Raw genomic sequence first — 21,411 nt, 5'->3', positions numbered from 1 at the left:
TGTTGGAAACGGCTGAACGGATGTTGCAGAAATTTACCACAGTTCGATCAGCCTGCTCCCACATCTCAGCTCGCTCTGCTACATCGATGCATATGCATAGGATACCCAGCTGTACAGTATGTACATGTTTGCATATGGAGAGCCTATAGAGGTGTGCTACAACGCTGCCTAAACTCTGCTACATTGGGCAATTGTGATTACAGGGGTTTTGTTATGTGACTGTGTGAGCAGCTTCTGTGTTACAAAGGACTGAACGGATGTTGCTGAAATGTGCCAAAGTTCTCCCCCCTCCCCCATCAGAGGCAGAACAACACATTCCCTGTAGTACTTACTGAAACTCTACACCCGATTATAGTCCTCTAGCCCTCACACAGCCTGCATGTTCTGTAGTCTACTGATCTTCTATGAGACTCCATTTTCTTCAGCTTTCACACTGTCCAGCTTCATCCTATATAGCTCCGCCCACAAAATAGCGTGTAGCTCTGCCCACTGCCTAGCATGATCCTATCTGAGAATGGCTCAAGGACCTGTGATGACATCATCACAGGTCCTTTAGTGTAGTGTGAACCTAAATTCCTTCGTAGTGTAGTAATTTACCGGGATAAAAAGTAGCCTATGTTTTAATTGGGGTTCCTATCTATGTATTCCGTTCAGTCGTTTTTGCGTGATTGAGGAACAAACATCCAAACTCACAAAGATCCAAACACACAAACGTTCACATTTATAATATTAACAGGATAGAATATATACACACACACACATACACATGTGGTTTCCGTTCAGTTTCCATACGAAACATGCGGAGAGAGAAAAGTACTGTTTGCAGACTCCCCGAACGGAAATACAAATAATGCAGATGTGAACCAGGCCTTATACTAACTTGTGATTGAAATATATGTCTATTCCTGAATTCAGCATTACCTAAAATTAAAAAAGCCTTTTTGCCTCTTCAAGTGGACAGATGAGCAGTGCTCACCCCAGGTCATGCAGACAGAATTCCAACATTCCCAAACTCACCGTCAACTCAAGGAGACTTTGTATGGAGTCATCATTGGATACTTTGACAAAGGAAAGGTGAGAGAGAAGATATATGTATATACATATACTGTGTTTTATAGTTGATCTAGAAATTCATTGAATCTTGGGTCAGCATATTGGCAGAAGCTATGTAAGGTATCTACAGTCTGGGAAATTTGGTTCATATACCCCTACCTGGAGACCCAGACTAACAGTATCATAGTTATCTACAATGCTGTAAGTCATTGTCTCAGCGTGGGACCACTGTCTCATATTGTAGCCAGGACAGGGCAAAAGTTCTGTGATGACACAGTAGTCCCACAGTGACATCAATGTTCATCCATCATCGTACACTGGCTGTGCTTCCACAGCCCCATTCATCCATTGAATAGGAGCCACGGGGGCACAGACACAAAACCGGACAGGAATAGGATGTGTGCAAGGGGCTTAAGGATAAGCCCAATGTTGTGTTTCCTTTATATTTTCCATTCCTGATTTTGGCCCCCAAAATACACAGCAATACCTACAACAAAAAAAGCTGTTTTTCCACAGGCTTTAGCCTAATAGTGGGGCACCACATAGCATAAATGCAGTAATTTGGCCGTGGCAAAACAGCGCCATTTTACAGTACCTGTCATGTTTTTGTAAATTGCACCATGTCTGTATACCTACGGAAACACTGGCATTTTCTGTATAGGTATAAGAGGGACAGAAAACTCAGAGGAAGACTCAGCGGACTTTATGTGAAAAGAGCTACGGGAGGAGTTTCTGCCACGTTTTTTTATGCATCGCTTTTTGGGGGGCCTTAGCCTAAGGGTATGTTCATCTATGGACAAGTACTATCAGGAGTAGGGGAGGCGTTCCTCACCACTTAGCATCATCGCTGGGTGATAAGGAACGCCCCCTCTCGCTGTACAGCGCTATGGACTCTACTGTTAGGAGGGACGTTCCTGACAGACTGTCAGAAACGCCCTTCTGACACTGAAGAGCTACAGTACCGGCACTGATAGCTCTTCAATAGAGGCACGGAACAGGAAAGCCAACAGTGCGCTGAATTCAGTGCTTTGTTGGCTTCCTAGCCGTGTATTACAGTGCATGTGCCCCAGGAGGTGAAAGGTCCTCTTTAAGTAGGTTCATCCAGAAAAGGAAATATGCTGCAAAACTTTGTATCACCCTACATAACCCCTTTAACTAAAAATTAAAAAAAATTTCCTAACATCACCAGGTACCTGCTTAGTAAAAACGTTTGCCAAGTGTTTTACACTTATTAATCTTTGCAGCTACTGCATCTTTTTAACAAGATCCCCTAAAGAGAAGCTGTCAGAAAATGGAAAATCATTATTATACAGAACTCGCAGCCATCCGATATTGTAGAGCTCAGGTTTTTCGCTCCGCTAATGGTATACCACAGACAAATATTATTTTCTAACTAGAAGTAAATGAATGCGGGAATTTGATTTGGCTGTTTTGGGCAACAATCCTGTATTTGTCAGTAATAAGTATTATGAAACTCTTTATTTATCATGTCCGCCGTCTCACTCCAGACGGGGCTTTTGTCTTTTGGAATTTATGAGTAATGAAAAGGGATCTGGCACGCCTCATATCTCAAACACTGTACTAGGATTTTTACTCCATCAATGTAATGGCAACTGTAGGAACAGTAGGATAACAGAGGCAATGGGTGGAAGTCACAGGCACAAGAAAAATGCAAACCTCTTGTAAGAGCCCGAGTGCATGCGGCCTATAATTAACCCTTAAGTAATATCATGGTATCTATCATACAACACTACCATAGACATATCATTAGGATAGAAACCATGATAGTACTTAAAGGGGTATTCCCACGTCGCATACTCACCAGTCTTCGCTGCTGTAAAATCTTCTTTCTTCCTGGTTTCGTGCGTCATTTGGTGGGCGGTGTTTCATATGCCACCTGCAGATTAGCTCCACCCCCAAATTAGAGTGTAGTTCCGCTCACCGCATAGCGTGATCCTATGGGGCGGCTGAAGGGCCTGTGATGTCATCAAAGGTCCTTACACACTATATGCACAATATTGGACTATGAAGTACAGGCAGGAGCAACTCCATTCTGTGTTACATACAGAGACTGCCTATCCCTGCCATAATGAACACAATTGTATTAGCTAGCCTGATAACTGGGAGAACAGAAGACGAGTTCAGAAATGAAAGCAGCTCCTCTATCTGAGAGCAGGAAGCTAGGTCACGTGGTGTAGACACAGGAATAGCTAGAAACACAGGCTCGCTCCCATGCACTTAGCCCCTCCTCCCTCCCCCCTGAGAGCAGGCAGATACATCACTTGACTTTTGAGCAGATAAGTCAAGGGCTGTGTCAACAATGAATTGAATAAAGTAAGATAGCGGCCCAACTAAGCATTTCTGCTGAAGCAATGTATTTAGGAAAAGTCTTAAATCCACATTAACAAGCAGTATAGATAGGATCCTTGTGATGGGACAACCCCTTTAAGGGTTAAAGAGGATCTTTCATGTCCCCATAGTTATGTGGTATTATATATCACTAGAATTCAGCACACTGTCTGCTTTTATTTTTCTTTGCCTGTACTATAAAACGCCGCAACTGTTTCCACCGTGGGCAAATCGCGGTGTTTCCGGCCCGTAGGTCCCCGGCCTAAAACAGATTTTTGTGCTGGATGGAATGGCACAGACATGTACTCTTCCTATCCAGTCTTTTCGGACCCCCGAGAATAATGATTGGCGGACCGGGAGAGGTAAGAAACATAAAAAACACTGTTACTTACTAGAGATGAGCGAACACTAAAATGTTCGAGGTTCGAAATTCGATTCGAACAGCCGCTCAATCTTCGTGTGTTCGAACGGGTTTCGAACCCCATTATAGTCTATGGGGAACAGATACTCGTTAAGGGGGAAACCCAAATCCGTGTCTGGAGGGTCACCAAGTCCACTATGACACCCCAGGAAATGATGCCAACACCTCTGGAATGACACTGGGACAGCAGGGGAAGCATGTCTGGGGGCATCTAACACACCAAAGACCCTCTATTACCCCAACATCACTGCCTAACAACTACACACTTTCCACATTCAAAAAAACCTCTATCAAAGTGGGAAAATACCTGGAAACCTTCTTTACTCCCCAAATGAATGGACACAAACCCCAATTTAAGCTCAACAAACAGTAACAACCACCCCTTTAAATCACGTTCCCCATGACAACCACAAATGGAATAGGCAATGGGAATTCCAAAAGCCCTCACCCTTAACTGTCATTTTGTGTGTGTGTGTGTGTGTGTGTGTGTGTGTGTGTGTGTGTGTGTGATGTGGTAAGACCTTCCAAAATTCACTTTTCTAGCCCTTAACATGAGCCCTTCCAAACAAAGTTACAGGACCTTAAGCTGAGCTACCAGCAGAGATTGAGGCCCTTGGCATGAGTAGAGCCTTGCACCAGCAGTGTTTTTGGCACTTAGGGTGGGTTGAGCCTTGTACCAGCGTGTGTCCCTTAACATCAGGCGGGCCCTAAGTTCTGCGCTTTGCACAAAAGTTCCACATTAACTAGGCTGAATGGTACAAAGATTAGTAGGCCCGAGAACCAGGAACAGGTCTTGCAATGGCTGTCGGATAACTCTTAAAGCACATTGTCCACCAGCCAGTCAGCCTCTACCTCCTCTTACCCAACAGTCTTGTCCTCCTTCCACCCAAAATTCCCAATCTTCCCAGAACAATAACCCCAACTGTCCCTGCTCCCCAGAGCTGTTCTCCCTTCCTTTGACTGTACCGCAACCTGCCCCTCCATTTCGCGATTCCACGGACCTAACAGACGAGTATCTGTGTCCAGATGCTCAAACACTAGAGTCTCCTCCATCTCCGGTCGATTTGGTGGCGGATGACCAGCAACCCACCCTCATCGACGACGATGAGACGCAGTTGCTGTCAGGGCTGCCAGTTGACATGCGCATTGTGCAGGAGGAGGAGGCGAGACAGGAGTTGGAAGAGGAGGTGGTGGACGACGAGGACACCGACCCCACCTGGACAAGGCGGATGTCAAGCTGGGAAAGTAGTGTGGATGTTGAGGCAGGTGCAGCACCAAAAAGGGTAGCTAGAGGCAGAGACATGTCCAGAGGCAGAGGTCAGCTGCTTTGCCGAAGCCAGGCCAGACCCGGAATGTCCGAAGATGTTCCCTTTTGTACCCAGCCCAGAAAAACTCCCCCATCGAGGGCACGTTTCTTGAAGGTGTAGAGTTTTTTCAAGGAATGCACCGAGGACAGATATAGTGTCGTCTACACAATTTGCCTCTCGAAATCGAGTAGGGGCCCTGAGAAGAGCAACCTGTCCACCACTTCAATGCACCGTCATTTGGAATCCAAGCAATGGAATCAGTGGCAGGCAGCAACTGATGCCACTGCCTCTGCTCACAGTGCTGGCGATGCACTCCAGAGGACGAGCCAGGACATCACTTCATCTGCCTCCGCCACTTTGTTGACTTCTCCCTCATCCTCCCCTGTTTCTGTCTTATCTCCTTCTCCTGCACCATCAAAGGCACCATCAGGCGCTTCTTTACAACAACCCACCATCTCTCAGACATTGGAGCGCCGGCAGAAATACACCGCTAACCACCCACCCACGCAAGCCTAGAACGCCAACATCGCTAAACTGCTGGCCCAGGAGAGAGATTGGCGTTCCGGCTTGTTGAAACTCCCGCCTTCCCGGACCTGATGGCAACTGTGGCACCTCACTATGCCGTCCCTAGCCGTCCCTTCTCCCGGTGTGGCGTCCCCGCCTTGCACCAGCACGTGTCACTCAACATCAGGTGGGCCCTTAGTTCCGCGCTTTGCTGCAAGGTCCACTTGACCACCGACACTTGGACAAGCGCCTGTGGTCAGGGATGCTGCTTATCTTTAAGGACAGGCAGGGTGAATGTGGTGGAGTCTGGTCCCGGGGTGCAAACTGAGGTACCCTATCTCCTCTCCCAGGCCAAAATTCATGGCAGGAGTAGACTGAAACCCTACGACGCTGCAACCTCCACCACAGCTACTAGCGGCAAACGCTAAAACACTGGTGTGGGGAGACGTCAGCAGGCGGTGCTGAAGCTCATCAGCTTGGGGGACAGACAGCACAGTGCCTCCAAGGTCAGGGATGCCATCCTGGCTGAGATGGCATTTTTTTTTCCCTGCTACACCTGGGGCCTGGCATTTTTACGCCTGTGATAATGGCTGGAACCTGGTAGCGGCTCTGGAGCTTGCCAGCCTCCAACACGTTCCATGTTTGGCCCACGTCTAACCTAGTGGTGCAAAGTTTTTTTAAAATATACCCAAATGTACCGAAGCTACTGTTGAAAATGCGGCGCTTGTGCGCCCACTTTTGCAAGTGCACAGGAGTCGCTGCTAGCCTAAAAACACTCTAGCAAGGCCTACATCTGTCCAAACACATGCTGTTGTCCGTCATTCACACACGCTGAAACCCTACAATACCATATCTTGAGCAGGGTGTGTGAGCTGCACAGACCTTTGATGGAGTTCCATCTACAAAACCCAAGGGTTCCTCAAAGTCAGCTCCCAAAGTTTCTGCACCATGAGTTTCCAGGGGTGGCAGAGTTATGGCTAGGGGCAGAGGCATGGATAGGGATGATGTCTAGGGGCAAAAGCAGTGTGGATGTGGAGGCAAGCAAAGCAGGGAAAATGGTGGCTAGAGGCAAAGGGATGTCCATAGGCAGCAAGGGCAAAGATGCAAAACTCTCCCCTGTTTCAAGAATTTTCCTGACTTGTCTCCCCACAAAACATTCCTGGGAGGAGGGCTGAAACACCACCCTCCTCCTCCTCCGCTGTTAGATTGACCCCAGCTACGAGCTGAAAACGCTGCAACACTGGTGTGGGGAGACGTCAGCAGGCTGGGCTGAAGCTCATCAGCTTGGGAGACAGACAGCACACTGCCTCTGAGGTCAGGGATGCCATCCTGGATGAGATGGCAATTTGTTTATCCCCGCTGCCCCTGGGGCCAGGCTTTTTTGTCTTGTTGGAGGGCTCTGGAGCTTGCCAGCCTCCAAAACGTTCCATGCCTGGCCCACGTGTTCAATGTAGTGGTGCAATGATTTTTAAAAACATACCCCAAATTAGCTGAGCTAAGGGTGAAAGTGCGGCACTTGGACACCCACTTTCCCAAGTCTACAGTACCTGGAGCTAGCCGCAATACACTCCAGCAAGGCCTACATCTGCCTGAAGCACCTACTGTTGTGCGAGGTCACCACACGCTCTAACCCTAGATACCGTATGTTCAGCAGGGTGTGTGAGCAGCAGAGACCTTTGATGGAGTACCAGCTACAAAACCCAAGGGTTCCTCAGAGTCAGCTCCCTCACTTTCTGCACCATGAGTTTCCATGGGTGGCAGACTTATGGCTAGAGGCACAGGCATGGATAGGGGTGATGTGTAGGGGCAAAAGCAGTGTGGATGTGGAGGCAAGCTAAGCAGCAAAAACTGGGGGTACAAGCAGCCGGTGGCATCATCACTGACAAGCACAGCTGTCTGTCAGCTGACAGGCTGACTTTCACCAAAATGAACAGACAATGGATAGACTCATCATATACATGTCAGTTACATGACAAATTTAGTGCAATTTGCAAGTCCAAGATGGTTTGGAGATCTGCGGAGAGGAATCTCACCACCTCTTGCGGGTGCCATCATTTGGAAGGCAAGCCCTGGGCTCAGTGGGTGAGAGCAAGCGCAGGATAATCGTCGTTTGGCCTGGCGGCCACTGCCTCTCCCACTGTTGACAGGGCTGGCGCTGCAGTCCAGACCAGCAGCCAGGACACCTCCACATCTGCCTCTGACACTTTGGGGAGTTCACCCTTATCCTCACCTTTTCCTGCCATTTCTCCTTTTGCCCGCGCCATCATGCGCCTCTTCCCAGCAACTCCCCATCTCCCAAGCCTTTCATTTCATGCTAAAGTACAGCGCAACCCACCCACATGCCCAAGGCTTCAACGGCCTCATCTCAAGAAATCTGGCCCAGGAGATGTTGGAATCCCGGCTGGGGGACACTCTGCCCTTTTTGGGCAGAGTGTCTACTGCGCCACCGCACTGTGCCGTCCACACCAGCACTTTCCCCCAAACATGAGGCGGTCCCTAAATTCAGCGCTTAGCCCTAAAGTTCCATGTGACCAGTTACGAATGGACAAGTGCATGCGGACAGGGACGCTACCTTTCAATTTGGGCACAGTGGTTGAATGTAGTTGAGGCGTGGACCGGGTCGCAAAATGTGGTGGCCTGACTTGTCTCCCCACACAACATTCCTGGGAGGAGGGCTGAAACACCACCCTCCTCCGCTGTTAAATTGACCCCAGCTACGAGCTGGAAACGCTGCAACACTGGTGTGGGGAGACGTCAGCGGGCCGTGCTGAAGCTCATCAGCTTGGGGGCCAGACAGCACACTGCCTACAAAGTGAGTCATGCCATCCTCGATGAGACGGCAATGTGGTTTTTGCCACTGCACCTGGGCCCAGGCATGTTGTCATGTGTGATAATGGCCGTAACCTGGGATTGGCTCTGTAGCTTGGCAGCCTGCAACATATTCCATGCCTGGGCCACGTTTTTAACTCATTGCTGCTAATCTTTTGAAAAAGGTACCCCAATGTTCCTGAGCTACTGGTGAAAGTGTGGCGCTTGTGCGGATAGTTTTTAAAGTGTATAGTTGCCGCTGCTAGCCTCTATGCACTCCTACAACGCCTGTACCTGCTGGAACAACGGCTGTTGTGCGACGTCTCCACACTGCTGGCACTAAACATATCATGTGTTGAGCAGAGTGTGTGAGCAGCACAGACCTTTGATGTAGTTCCAACTCCAAAACCCTCGGGTTCGTCAAAGTCAACTCCCTCAGTTGCTCAACCATGAGTGGCCATGGGTGGCAGACTTATGTGAAATCCCATCCCATCCATTGCACTGGACACAAAACATTAGCATGCGCTCAGCACAACTTCGGATATGGCAGCTGCGTTAAGCAGGGTGCAGGGTACAACATAGACCAGGCCCGAGCACCAGGAACAGGTGTTAGAAATACTGCAGCATCCGCCATTTCCTTCCAATTTTGGGGTTTTGGACCCGCCACCGACTTGTCTGGACCTAAGTGGGGATCATGAGACACAGTTGCCATCAGGGCAAGCTGTGGTCATGTGCGGTTTGCAGTAAGGGGCCAGTGCGCAATTGGAAGAGGAGTTGGTGGATGACGAGGCCACCGACCCCACATGGACAGGGGTGATGTCTAGGGGCTAAAGCAGTGTAGATGTAGAGGGAAGCTAAATCAACAAAAAACCTGGGTAGAAGCAAAGGCATAAACTGGGGTGATGTTTAGGGGCTAAAGCAGTGTAGATGTGGAGGGAAGCTAATTCAACAAAAAAAAACAGGGTAGAAGCAAAGGCATAAACTGGGGTGATGTTTAGGGGCTAAAGCAGTGTAGATGTGGAGGGAAGCTAATTCAACAAAAAAAACAGGGTAGAAACAAAGGCATAAACTGGGGTGATGTTTAGGGGTGAAAGCAGTGTAGATGTGGAGGGAAGCTAAGCAGCAAAAACAGTGGGTAGAAGCAAAGGCATGCAAAACTCTACCCTGTTGGAAGACTTATTCCTAGGTCTGGAACACGTTAATGGCCCCCCTGGACAAATTACTTCCACTCAGGGGCCTAGTGTCACCAGGAGGGACAAGTATAGGCGCATGTTGTGGGAATACCTGGCCGACACCAGCTCTGTCCTCTCCGATCCCTCTGTGCTCTACAGCCTACACTTATTTTCTCATCTTTTTTTCTGCACTGCACATCTCTTGCCTGCTTCCTTTGGGATCTTACAAGTGGTGGTCCACTTCCAAAGATGGTAATTTCACTAGACAGTGTAACGGGAGTAGCTGAGGGATCGCTGTCTTAACCACTTTTTGGCACAAAATTAACTTCCAAAGCCAAATATGGTGCAAGTATATGATGCAAGGACACCTACACACCTATCTCTGACACATTGGGGAGTTCACCCTCATGCGCCCTTTTGGCCTGCACCATCATGCGCCTCTTCCCAGCCACTCCACATTTCCCAAGCTTTTCATTGCAGGCAGAAGTACAACACAACCCACCCCCATGCCCAAGCCTTTAACAGCCTCATCGATAAACTGCTGGCCCTGGAGATGTTGGTGTTTGTTTATGCTTCTGGAGACCCAGGCCTTCCATCAGCAGATGGCAGCTGGGGCACCTCCCTATGCTGGGCCTAGCCGTTACTACTTCTCTTGGTGTGCTGTCCCTGCCTTGCGCCTGCATGTGTCCCATAACATCAGTCGGGCCCAGAGCTCTGCGCTTTGCTGCAAGGTCCACTTGACCACCGACACATGGACAAGCGCCTGTGGTCAGGGATGCTGCAGTGCTTATCTTTAATGACAGGCAGGGTGAATGTGGTGGAGTCTGTTCCCCGGGTGCAAACTGGGGTGGACTATTTCCTCTCCCAGGCCAAAATTCATGGCAGGAGTAGACTGAAACCCTACGATGCTGCAACCCCCACCCCAGCTACTAGCGGAAAACACTGTAACACTGGCATGGGGAGATGTCAGCAGGCCGTGCTGAAACTGATCAGCTTGGGGGACAGACAGCACAGTGCCTCCGAGGTCAGGGATGCCATCCTGGCTGAGATGGCTTTTTTTTTTCCCTGCTACACCTGGGGCCTGGCATTTTTGCGCCTGTGATAATGGCTGGAACCTGGTAGCAGATCTGGAGCTTGCCAGACTCAAACACGGTCCACGCATGGCCCACGTTTTCTAACTTGTTGGTGCCATGTTTCTTTGAAACCTACACCATTGTGCCTGATATACAGGTCAAAGTGGGGCCATTTTCGTAAGTGAGAACTAGCCTCTGCTAGGCAGAAAACATTCAGAGCACACTCCTCTCATCTTCGCACCGTTGGCTGGCGGAGGAAGACGAGGGGGTTGGAGTGGCATCTGATGTCCCTGTCCCACACGAGGCTAGAGGGTGCACTTCAGTGCATCCCATTGCTTCACCACAAATGGTGTGAAGGGGAGTGGAAAATGGAGGAAATGGAGAGTGACCCTTACAGTTGGGGCCAGCAAAGGCATGCCAAGTAACACACTGGCACACATGGCTGACTTCATCTTGGGTTGCTTTTCAACACATATTTCACATCATGAAGAACAAATAATACTGGATTTTTACAAGCCTCGAACCCCGGTCTAGGTCTAATGTCTGTTCCTTTCTTATATTAGGGGAGAGGGAAAAAAAATTACTTCAGTGATACGTTTAGCGTACATAGACTGACTATTAATGTGTATCCCACTTAGTGTTGTTAGGGTTACACACCATCACAACCTGGCTAAAGCTTCTATAGCTGTTAATAAAGTCAACATAACTTTACGGTATCCAAAAAGCTGGTACCGACAGAGAGCAAGACAAATGTCAACCGAAGCTGTGAGCTCTGAACACCCACAGTGACTTTGGCGTCATCATCATTATAAGGGAGCGGGTGGTAATAAATAACTTGGCAGTGCCTAAAACCCAAAAAGCTTATACAACTATATTTAAATTAAGATACACAAATGACACTTTTTAGTAGCATGTCATGAGACAAGCTGATAAGATCTTCCTTTGTGCAGTGCTATTTGAAAGTTAAACGCTGCCTTTATTTTAATTCTGGAGAAGGTGCAGACATTAGATTTAGAACATGTTGTCTTCATTGTCCAAATCCTCTATATAGGTAATGTGTTTTTCGGGCCGAGCTGTCTGGGAACGAGCTGCTGCAGCACTGACAACCTGGGTGAATATGGCAAGAGCCTGAGATGTAGGGTGAATGAATCCCCAAATTATTTGTGGAATTCCCAGTGAGACAATGGCACTATCTACCAGTAGCAAAAATTGTGGGTGCACGTAACCCCAATATATTCTTTGAATTCCCAGTGAGACAATGGCACTGTATAGCAGTAGCAAAAATTGTGGGTGCACGTAACCCCCATATATTCTTTGAATTCCCAGTGAGACAATGGCACTATATACCAGTAGCAAAAATTGTGGGTGCACGTAACCCCAATATATTCTTTGAATTCCCAGTGAGACAATGGCACTATATACCAGTAGCAAAAATTGTGGGTGCACGTAACCCCAATATATTCTTTGAATTCCCAGTCAGACAATGGCACTATATACCAGTAGCAAAAATTGTGGGTGTATATAGCCCCAATTCTATTGCTAGGGGACTTGCAGGGTATTTCTGAGGTGAAGGTGGGGGGGCACACCGTTGGAACGGGGATTTGGGGTGTATATATGGGGTATACGGGAATACACTGTCAGTGTGTTCCATTCAGGATCCTGGGAAAGCTGGGTTGCGGCGATTGAGCCCGTCAGTGCCACGTTACACTGACAAGCTTCTCCCTGGAATTGAAGTTATATGTAACCCCCATATATTCTTTGAATTCCCAGTGAGACAATGGCACTATATAGCAGTAGCAAAAATTGTGGGTGCACGTAACCCCAATATATTCTTTGAATTCCCAGTCAGAAACTGGCACTATATACCAGTAACAAAAATTGTGGGTGCACGTAACCCCAATATATTCTTTGAATTACCAGTCAGAAACTGGCACTATATGGCAGTAGCAAAAATTGTGGGTGCACGTAACCCCAATATATTCTTTGAATTCCCAGTGAGACAATGGCACTATATACCAGTAACAAAAATTGTGGGTGCACGTAACCCCAATATATTCTTTGAATTACCAGTCAGAAACTGGCACTATATAGCAGTAGCAAAAATTGTGGGTGCACGTAACCCCAATATATTCTTTGAATTCCCAGTGAGACAATGGCACTATATACCAGTAGCAAAAATTGTGGGTGCACATAACCCCAATATATTCTTTGAATTCCCAGTCAGACAATGGCACTATATACCAGTAGCAAAAATTGTGGGTGCACGTAACCCCAATATATTCTTTGAATTCCCAGTGAGACAATGGCACTATATACCAGTAGCAAAAATTGTGGGTGCACGTAACCCCCATATATTCTTTGAATTACCAGTGAGACAATGGCACTATCTACCAGTAGCAAAAATTGTGGGTGCACGTAACCCCAATATATTCTTTGAATTCCCAGTGAGACAATGGCACTGTATAGCAGTAGCAAAAATTGTGGGTGCACGTAACCCCCATATATTCTTTGAATTCCCAGTGAGACAATGGCACTATATACCAGTAGCAAAAATTGTGTGTGCACGTAACCCCAATATATTCTTTGAATTCCCAGTGAGACAATGGCACTATATACCAGTAGCAAAAATTGTGGGTGCACGTAACCCCAATATATTCTTTGAATTCCCAGTGAGACAATGGCACTATATACCAGTAGCAAAAATTGTGGGTGCACATAACCCCCATATATTCTTTGAATTCCCAGTGAGACAATGGCACTATCTACCAGTAGCAAAAATTGTGGGTGCACGTAACCCCCATATATTCTTTGAATTCCCAGTCAGAAACTGGCACTATATACCAGTAACAAAAATTGTGGGTGCACGTAACCCCAATATATTCTTTGAATTACCAGTCAGAAACTGGCACTATATAGCAGTAGCAAAAATTGTGGGTGCACGTAACCCCAATATATTCTTTGAATTCCCAGTGAGACAATGGCACTGTATAGCAGTAGCAAAAATTGTGGGTGCACGTAACCCCCATATATTCTTTGAATTCCCAGTGAGACAATGGCACTATATACCAGTAGCAAAAATTGTGTGTGCACGTAACCCCAATATATTCTTTGAATTCCCAGTGAGACAATGGCACTATCTACCAGTAGCAAAAATTGTGGGTGCACGTAACCCCAATATATTCTTTGAATTCCCAGTCAGACAATGGCACTGTATAGCAGTAGCAAAAATTGTGGGTGCACGTAACCCCCATATATTCTTTGAATTCCCAGTGAGACAATGGCACTATATACCAGTAGCAAAAATTGTGTGTGCACGTAACCCCAATATATTCTTTGAATTCCCAGTGAGACAATGGCACTATCTACCAGTAGCAAAAATTGTGGGTGCACGTAACCCCAATATATTCTTTGAATTCCCAGTCAGACAATGGCACTGTATAGCAGTAGCAAAAATTGTGGGTGCACGTAACCCCCATATATTCTTTGAATTCCCAGTCAGAAACTGGCACTATATACCAGTAACAAAAATTGTGGGTGCACATAACCCCCATATATTCTTTGAATTACCAGTCAGAAACTGGCACTATATAGCAGTAGCAAAAATTGTGGGTGCACATAACCCCCATATATTCTTTGAATTACCAGTCAGAAACTGGCACTATATAGCAGTAGCAAAAATTGTGGGTGCACATAACCCCCATATATTCTTTGAATTCCCAGTGAGACAATGGCACTATATACCAGTAGCAAAAATTGTGGGTGCACGTAACCCCAATATATTCTTTGAATTCCCAGTGAGACAATGGCACTATATACCAGTAGCAAAAATTGTGGGTGCACGTAACCCCAATATATTCTTTGAATTCCCAGTCAGACAATGGCACTATATACCAGTGGGTGTATATAGCCCCAATTCTATTGCTAGGGGACTTGCAGGGTATTTCTGAGGTGAAGGTGGGGGGGGAAACCGTTGGAACAGGGATTTGGGGTGTATATATGGGGTATACGGGAATACACTGTCAGTGTGTTCCATTCAGGATCCTGGGAAAGCTGGGTTGCGGCGATTGAGCCCGTCAGTGCCACGTTACACTGACAAGCTTCTCCCTGGAATTGAAGTGATCTGTAACCCCAATATATTCTTTGAATTACCAGTCAGAAACTGGCACTATATGGCAGTAGCAAGAAATGAGGGTATTTGTAACCCCAATATATTCTTTGAATTCCCAGTGAGACAATGGCACTATATGGCAGTAGCAAAAATAGTGGGTGTATATAGCCCCAATTCTATTGCTAGGGGACTTGCAGGGTATTTCTGGGGTGAAGGTGGGGGGGCACACCGTTGGAACGGGTATCGGGGGTATATATCGGGTATACGGGAATACACTGACAGTGTATTCCATTCAGGATCCGCGGAAAGCTGGGTTGCGGCGATTGAGCCCGTCAGTGCCACGTTACACTGACAAGCTTCTCCCTGGAATTTAGCTCTTACAAGAGCTGTTGTGGTTGTCTTCTCCTTCCTATCTAGCCTGTCCCTGCCTACCCAGAATCTAACCCCTAGCTAACTGGACGGAAACCTCCGTCCCCGGTGAATTGCAAGCTCAGAATGACGCGAACCTGGGCGGCGCTGTTCTTTTAAATTAGAGGTCACATGTTTTCGGCAGCCAATGGGTTTTGCCTACTTTTTTCAACGTCACCGGTGTCGTAGTTCCTGTCCCACCTACCCTGCGCTGTTATTGGAGCAAAAAAGGCGCCAGGGAAGGTGGGAGGGGAATCGAGTAATGGCGCACTTTACCACGCGGTGTTCGATTCGATTCGAACATGCCGAACAGCCTAATATCCGATCGAACATGAGTTCGATAAAACACTGTTCGCTCATCTCTATTACTTACCTCTCCACGATCCTGGCCAGGCCTCATTCCTGACGTCCTTTCTGACATCTCTGACGTCACATGAACCCGGCCTGCGTCCCGGGTCATGTGACGTTCGACCTCATAGAAGAAGGACAGCAGCAGAGAAGACAGCGTAGGAGCTGGGGGACTGGTAAGAAACAGTGTTTTTTTAATGTTTTTATTCCCCCGGGTCTCCGAAAAGACTCTGAAAAGACCCCAGGGTATAATAATTGTTTATGGGTGTCCACAGTGGGACATAATACTGTGTGCAGGGGCCACTATGGGGGATAATACTGTGTGCAGGGGCCACTATGGGGCATAATAGAATGTGCAGGAATGCGTAGGAGGGGGATCGGTCGAGGTCTTCGGCATCAGTGTCGGTCGGGGGGGGGGCCCCATGTCAAAAGTTCACCACGGGGCCCCGCCATTACTAGTTACGCCACTGGTTGTGGGATGACATGGCGACTTGTTTTGTACTAAATTTGCTGTGTAGCCCCTGTATTATAAAGTTGTTTCATAAGAGAGTCCACAGTAACGGTGTCCAAGGGCTAGCATAAAGCTTGGGTCGACCCTGTACAGTATACAATATATTGTTTTAATCACCTTCTACAAATAATTTTTAGAAATACTTGAAGACGCAACTTGTAGGAATAAACCTTGGAATTGTATTTGCACTTGTTACAACTTAAACATCGTCTTATTATTAATGCCAGCGTGATACAATTTTGGAAGTTATATTTTGCTCTTCAGTAATTTATCACCAATATGCCCTTGCAGTATAGGACTGGTTTTGAATTGCGTTTTTCCGAGCTAAAAGGACAGGTCCGTAATTTAACTTTGTGCCTTCTTGTTTTATTTTATGACTCTGGAAAATGAGACATTCAAGGACAAATCACTATGATATTTCAAAGGAGCACAATTTTCCATTTTATTATGTAATTACATTACAGATGTGGGAGGAAGCAATATCCCTGTGCAAACAATTGGCAGACCAATACGAGATGGAAATCTTTGACTATGAGCTACTGAGCCAGTGTTTGGTAAGACCTTATGATTTAACGCCAACTTTGTACTACCACACCATCGAAAAATAACTGTATTTACTATGACCACAACCATATATATTTTTATTCAACCGATTCCTCATTATTTCTTTTTTCACATACTCAGTTAATACATTTTATAGTATAGATTTCACGAAATTATTTGCGCCCTAAAGAAGATAATGCCTGGTATGAGTAATGCAGTTAGTATGACCTACCAAGAGGCGCACGACAAGGTTTTGAAGCGACAACTCTTCTCACTTTCATTAAAAAGCCATTGTTAACTAAAGTATTACCATATATACTTGAGTATAAGCCGAATTTTTCAGCACAGTTTTTGGGTTGGTCTTCCCAAACGGTCGTCATTTTAGAAACATTTTATTTATTTAAAAAAAAAACAAAAAAAAAAAAACAGCCTTTGACTGAATTTCAGGCATATTCCTATTTAGTTTTTATAACTTTATAAATAATACGCTATAGCTACTATACATCATTTCCACAGCATTAACAAAAATTGAACATATTCCAGCTTATTCTAATGATATTTTGCATACTTTCTTCAATGCCAGACACAGCAAGCAACATTCTATGAAAGCATAATGAAAATTCTTCGTCCGAAGCCTGATTACTTTGCAGTTGGATACTATGGGCAAGGATACCCAACATTCCTCCGGGTAAATGTTTTATAACCACAATAACTAATTTTATGGCTACCAATAAAGTTCTGAAATGAACAGACAGATGTAGATGTATGCAAGAGTTTTGATTTACTGGCATTATGTGAGAATGTATAACGTCTGACAAATTCATGTAGCAATGCAGGGTTTTTTTGTCTTTCTTATTAAAGCATAAAGAAGTTTTTGTGTATTGGGCTGTCTAAATACTAATCAGTTACACAAAAATGGTTCTCTAAGGTAGAGTTTCTTAAAGGGGTTTCCCACAAACTATAATTGAAACTGTAGACAATAAATGGTTAAACATTTTTGCAAACATTTGCAGAGCTTGAGATTTCTCTAATCCTTTCAGTGGTGACAGTCAGTGTTCTTGATCTTTGCCAATGGGTACAGGAACTTTCTAAATTCTGAAACCCAGCCAATTATTTCCCTACTTGATAACCTGTGCACAATAAGGGCATCATGGCTTTGTTCAAGACCATAGATAGATACGACCATTAATGCAGGAACAATCGGTAACCGTCAAGTCAGAAGAGTGTCACCAATAAGATGGGATATCGTCACTCCATAGGGAGAGACCACCATTTAGGTGTGTGGAGTCTCATTAAGCCATGAGCACTCCACTGTGCAAAGGAACATGGGAAGAATATGCAAATCTGACTTCCATGATGTAATTAGGATGCCAGTGCCTCAAGAATGCACACCAATAGAGGGCGCTCATCAAGAATGCACACCAATAGAAGGGATCATCAAGAATGCACACCAATAGAGGGCGCTCATCAAGAATGCACACCAATAGAGGGCGCTCACTGGAATGTGCAAGTCTATCTTCCATGATGTAATTAGGAGGACAAAGTCTCAGTCAAGGAAACCAATAGAGGGCTGAGAGACTGTACCTGGTAAATCCCATAATCGCCCTCTATTGGTTTGCTTGACTGAGACTCTGTCTTCCTAATTACATCATGGAAGATAAACTTGCACATTCTCAGTGAGCGCCCTCTATTGGTGTGCATTCTTGAGGCACTGGCTTCCTAATTACATCATGGAAGTCAGATTTGCATATTCTTCCCATGTACCAATAAGATGGTTAATGAAATTCTTTAAGGGTAAGGTCTCACATAGCGAGCTGCATTGTGGTTTTTTCCAGAGCGCTTTTCATGGAGAGTTTCCCTCTGCAGAACTCCTGCCTCTACTATACGTATAAAGAAAACCCCAGGATTTCCAGAGATATAATTGACAGGCTGCAATTTACAAAAACAGGAACGTTTTTGATATTGCAGCAATTCTGCTGCAGATTTTTTTCTGCAATATGTGGTAGGATTAGCCAGAATCCCATCCACTTTACAGGACATCATCTCCACTTAAATAAAGATCAGGCTCGGGGCCTTGGATGAGATGTGCAAGCCATTGCTCCTCTTCCATCCCTCGTTACATGACTGTATTTTCTGTAATAGGATTAATGAAATGTCATCACTGATTCTGCAGTTCTCCCTAATGACAAATTCAGTGACCTCCTTAAAGGGCCTTAGGAGGCAAAACTTCCTCAGTTAGCCTCCAATGACATGTGAAATTGCAGTGATTTGTCATATTGCCAATGAAACACAAGAATAAAAATAAGGCTAAGGACCCACATAGCAAAACGCAGAAAAAAAAACGCTGCAGTGCTTTTTTTCCAGCATCATTTTTCATTGCATTTTCACTGATTTTATTTTTTAAATGTATAAATGGGATTACCCAGAATTCCACTCTCTTTGCAGGTACTGTAAACAACATCGGTTTTTGTTGCGGCAAAAACACTGCATTTTCGCAACATGTGTCTTCAGCCTAAAAGGGTTGTCTGACCCAATAATGATTTTTCGCAATGATGACCTATTCAAAGGATAGGTCACCAGTGTGTGCTCTGTGGGAGTCCGGGGTTACAGAAGTGAAAGCAAGCACATGCGGCTGTTCCTATGCAAGTAATAGTAGTGGTGCAGCAGCCCTGTGCTTCTGTATAGAATTGTAGTATTGTAGTAGATGCGCTCCCGATCCACTTCTGTAATTTACGGCACTCATTAACCTGTTGCAGCTCCTTGAAAAATATGCACCAGAAACATCACCAAAGCAAGAATCCTCAGTGACATTTACGTCATCCATGATCTTTACCCCTGTCAGTAGTGTCCACTAGAAATTATTATATGCGCTGTTGCCTTCTGGCAAATATTGTAATAAACAAGGTTCCGAACTGTCAATAATAGAAGAAATTATTATATACACTATTGCCCATTGACAAATTCAATAATGAATGCTGTTTATAATTGCCAGTGGAAGGAAAATGCAAAAACAAGTTAAAAAAATAATGCTTTGCCACAGAAAGGGTAACTTTTTCTCTTCTTCTCGCTCCCAGTGTCTCCATTATCTAATATTAGCTTTCTTTATTTTTGCACTGTCCCTGCTGGCTGAGGTCTCACCCTACTCCCTCTTTCCGCTTTGTACTCAAAATGGCTTCTCTCTCAGTATTGTCTTACACAATCCAGTCACTTTAATGTGACCACCTGTCAAAATCCAGAATAACCACCTTTGGCAGAGCGGACCGTTGCGAGACGTGCAGGAAGAGATGGGATGTTGTGATGATGTTTACTGGGATGTTGAGTCATGCCGACTCCTGTGCCGTGGCCAGCTGCGCTAGGTTACGCGGTTGAGCATCCATGGCGCGAACAACCCGATCAAGGTGGTCCCACAGATTCTAGATTGGTTTCAAGTCCGGGGAATTTGCTGGCCAAGGGAGTATGGTAAACTCATCCTGGTGCTCCTCTAACCACACACGTACACTGCCAACTGTATGACACGTCACATTGTTCTGTTGGTACATGCCATCATCCTGAGGAAAAAAAAATCACAAGTAGGGGTGAACATGGTCCGCAAGGATAGATGCATACTTGTATTGATCCATCGTGCCTTCCACAATGATGAGTGCACCCAGATGGCTAATGACACGTGCCTTCTGCGAATGATGTTGATGTCAAAAGTAGGCGGTGGTCACATTAATATGACTTGGCTGTGTATATAGTGCCTATAACCTCCTCAGTGACCTCTCCATACATAGCTACTCATGATTGGCTGAGAGCCTGAGCAAGGGGGCTTTTGTATTTTTTTTAGGAACTAAATAAAGCCATTATAATAAGATTATAGAAAGGCCTAGACCAGTAGTAGATATCTGTTACCAGATATCTCAGAAGTGGAATGAGATATCTGGTAACAGAACAATTGATCATCTCACTTGTTTCCCATATGGGCTTTAATAATGAGTTCATTATTAATAAAATATTCAATTATATTTACAGAACAAGGTCTTCATTTATCGAGGAAAAGAATATGAGCGGAGAGAAGATTTTTTGGCGCAACTGATGAGTCAATTCCCTTTCTCAGAGAAACTGAACACTACCTCATCCCCTGGAGAAGACATCAAAAACTCACCTGGACAGTGTATCCTTTTCTGATATTATGGGGCCCATACACATTTGGCAGTTCTTTTGTAGATCCAGTTTATCATCAGATATAGCGTTTGTTTGTCTGTCAAGGACATCTTAGGTAATTGAGCCCGAGCTGTATTCTTGGGTTCTCAATCTCAGAGGGGTTTTCTAGGTAAATACAAGTTTATGTAAAACAACTGCTGTACAAAAATGCTAATAAAGCTGACATGACAGATCCCCTGCTGCTCTGCAGCACTCTTGGCTCTCCCCTTTCTAGTCCTCAGTGATGACATCTTGACACGGGGACATGTTCCCACTGCAGACAATCACTGGTTGTAACCATGACTCAAGGAATATGCAAGTTCTTCAACAGTATTCTACATGGCAAAATATAATGTAGGCAAAAACAAATTACCGGAGTACAGAGCCCTATAATTAATTCAATGACCCGTCTGGCACCTGTCACAATGAATAAACCTCCAGGTCTGGGCCTGAATACAATGATTACTGCTAGCTTCTAAGGCCTTATTCACACAACAGTGAAAAAAGGGCTTGTGATGGACTTTTTAAAAACGAGAGTGAATGTTCATATTTATTGACATACCGAAGAAACAGTCAGTTAAAAAATGGACCTCCTCTATCTTTTCATCTATCTATCCATTTTTT

The 21,411-nt window shown here is 45.4% G+C and overlaps 1 protein-coding gene across 1 annotated transcript in view; it reads left to right on the top strand.

The window, feature by feature from the left end:
* Positions 1–21,411, top strand: part of DOCK2 (dedicator of cytokinesis 2) — a 522,773-nt gene that overhangs the window by 426,380 nt on the left and 74,982 nt on the right. The window contains exons 38-41 of the mRNA XM_075274736.1: positions 955–1,074; positions 16,527–16,616; positions 17,189–17,293; positions 20,617–20,758. Of these exons, the coding sequence (XP_075130837.1) occupies positions 955–1,074; positions 16,527–16,616; positions 17,189–17,293; positions 20,617–20,758 (457 nt within the window). The remainder of the gene's footprint in view (positions 1–954; positions 1,075–16,526; positions 16,617–17,188; positions 17,294–20,616; positions 20,759–21,411) is intronic.

The sequence above is a fragment of the Leptodactylus fuscus genome, chromosome 5 (assembly GCF_031893055.1).
Source record: "Leptodactylus fuscus isolate aLepFus1 chromosome 5, aLepFus1.hap2, whole genome shotgun sequence".
Lineage (NCBI taxonomy): Eukaryota > Metazoa > Chordata > Amphibia > Anura > Leptodactylidae > Leptodactylus > Leptodactylus fuscus.
This window is presented reverse-complemented; position numbering and strand designations above follow the sequence as displayed.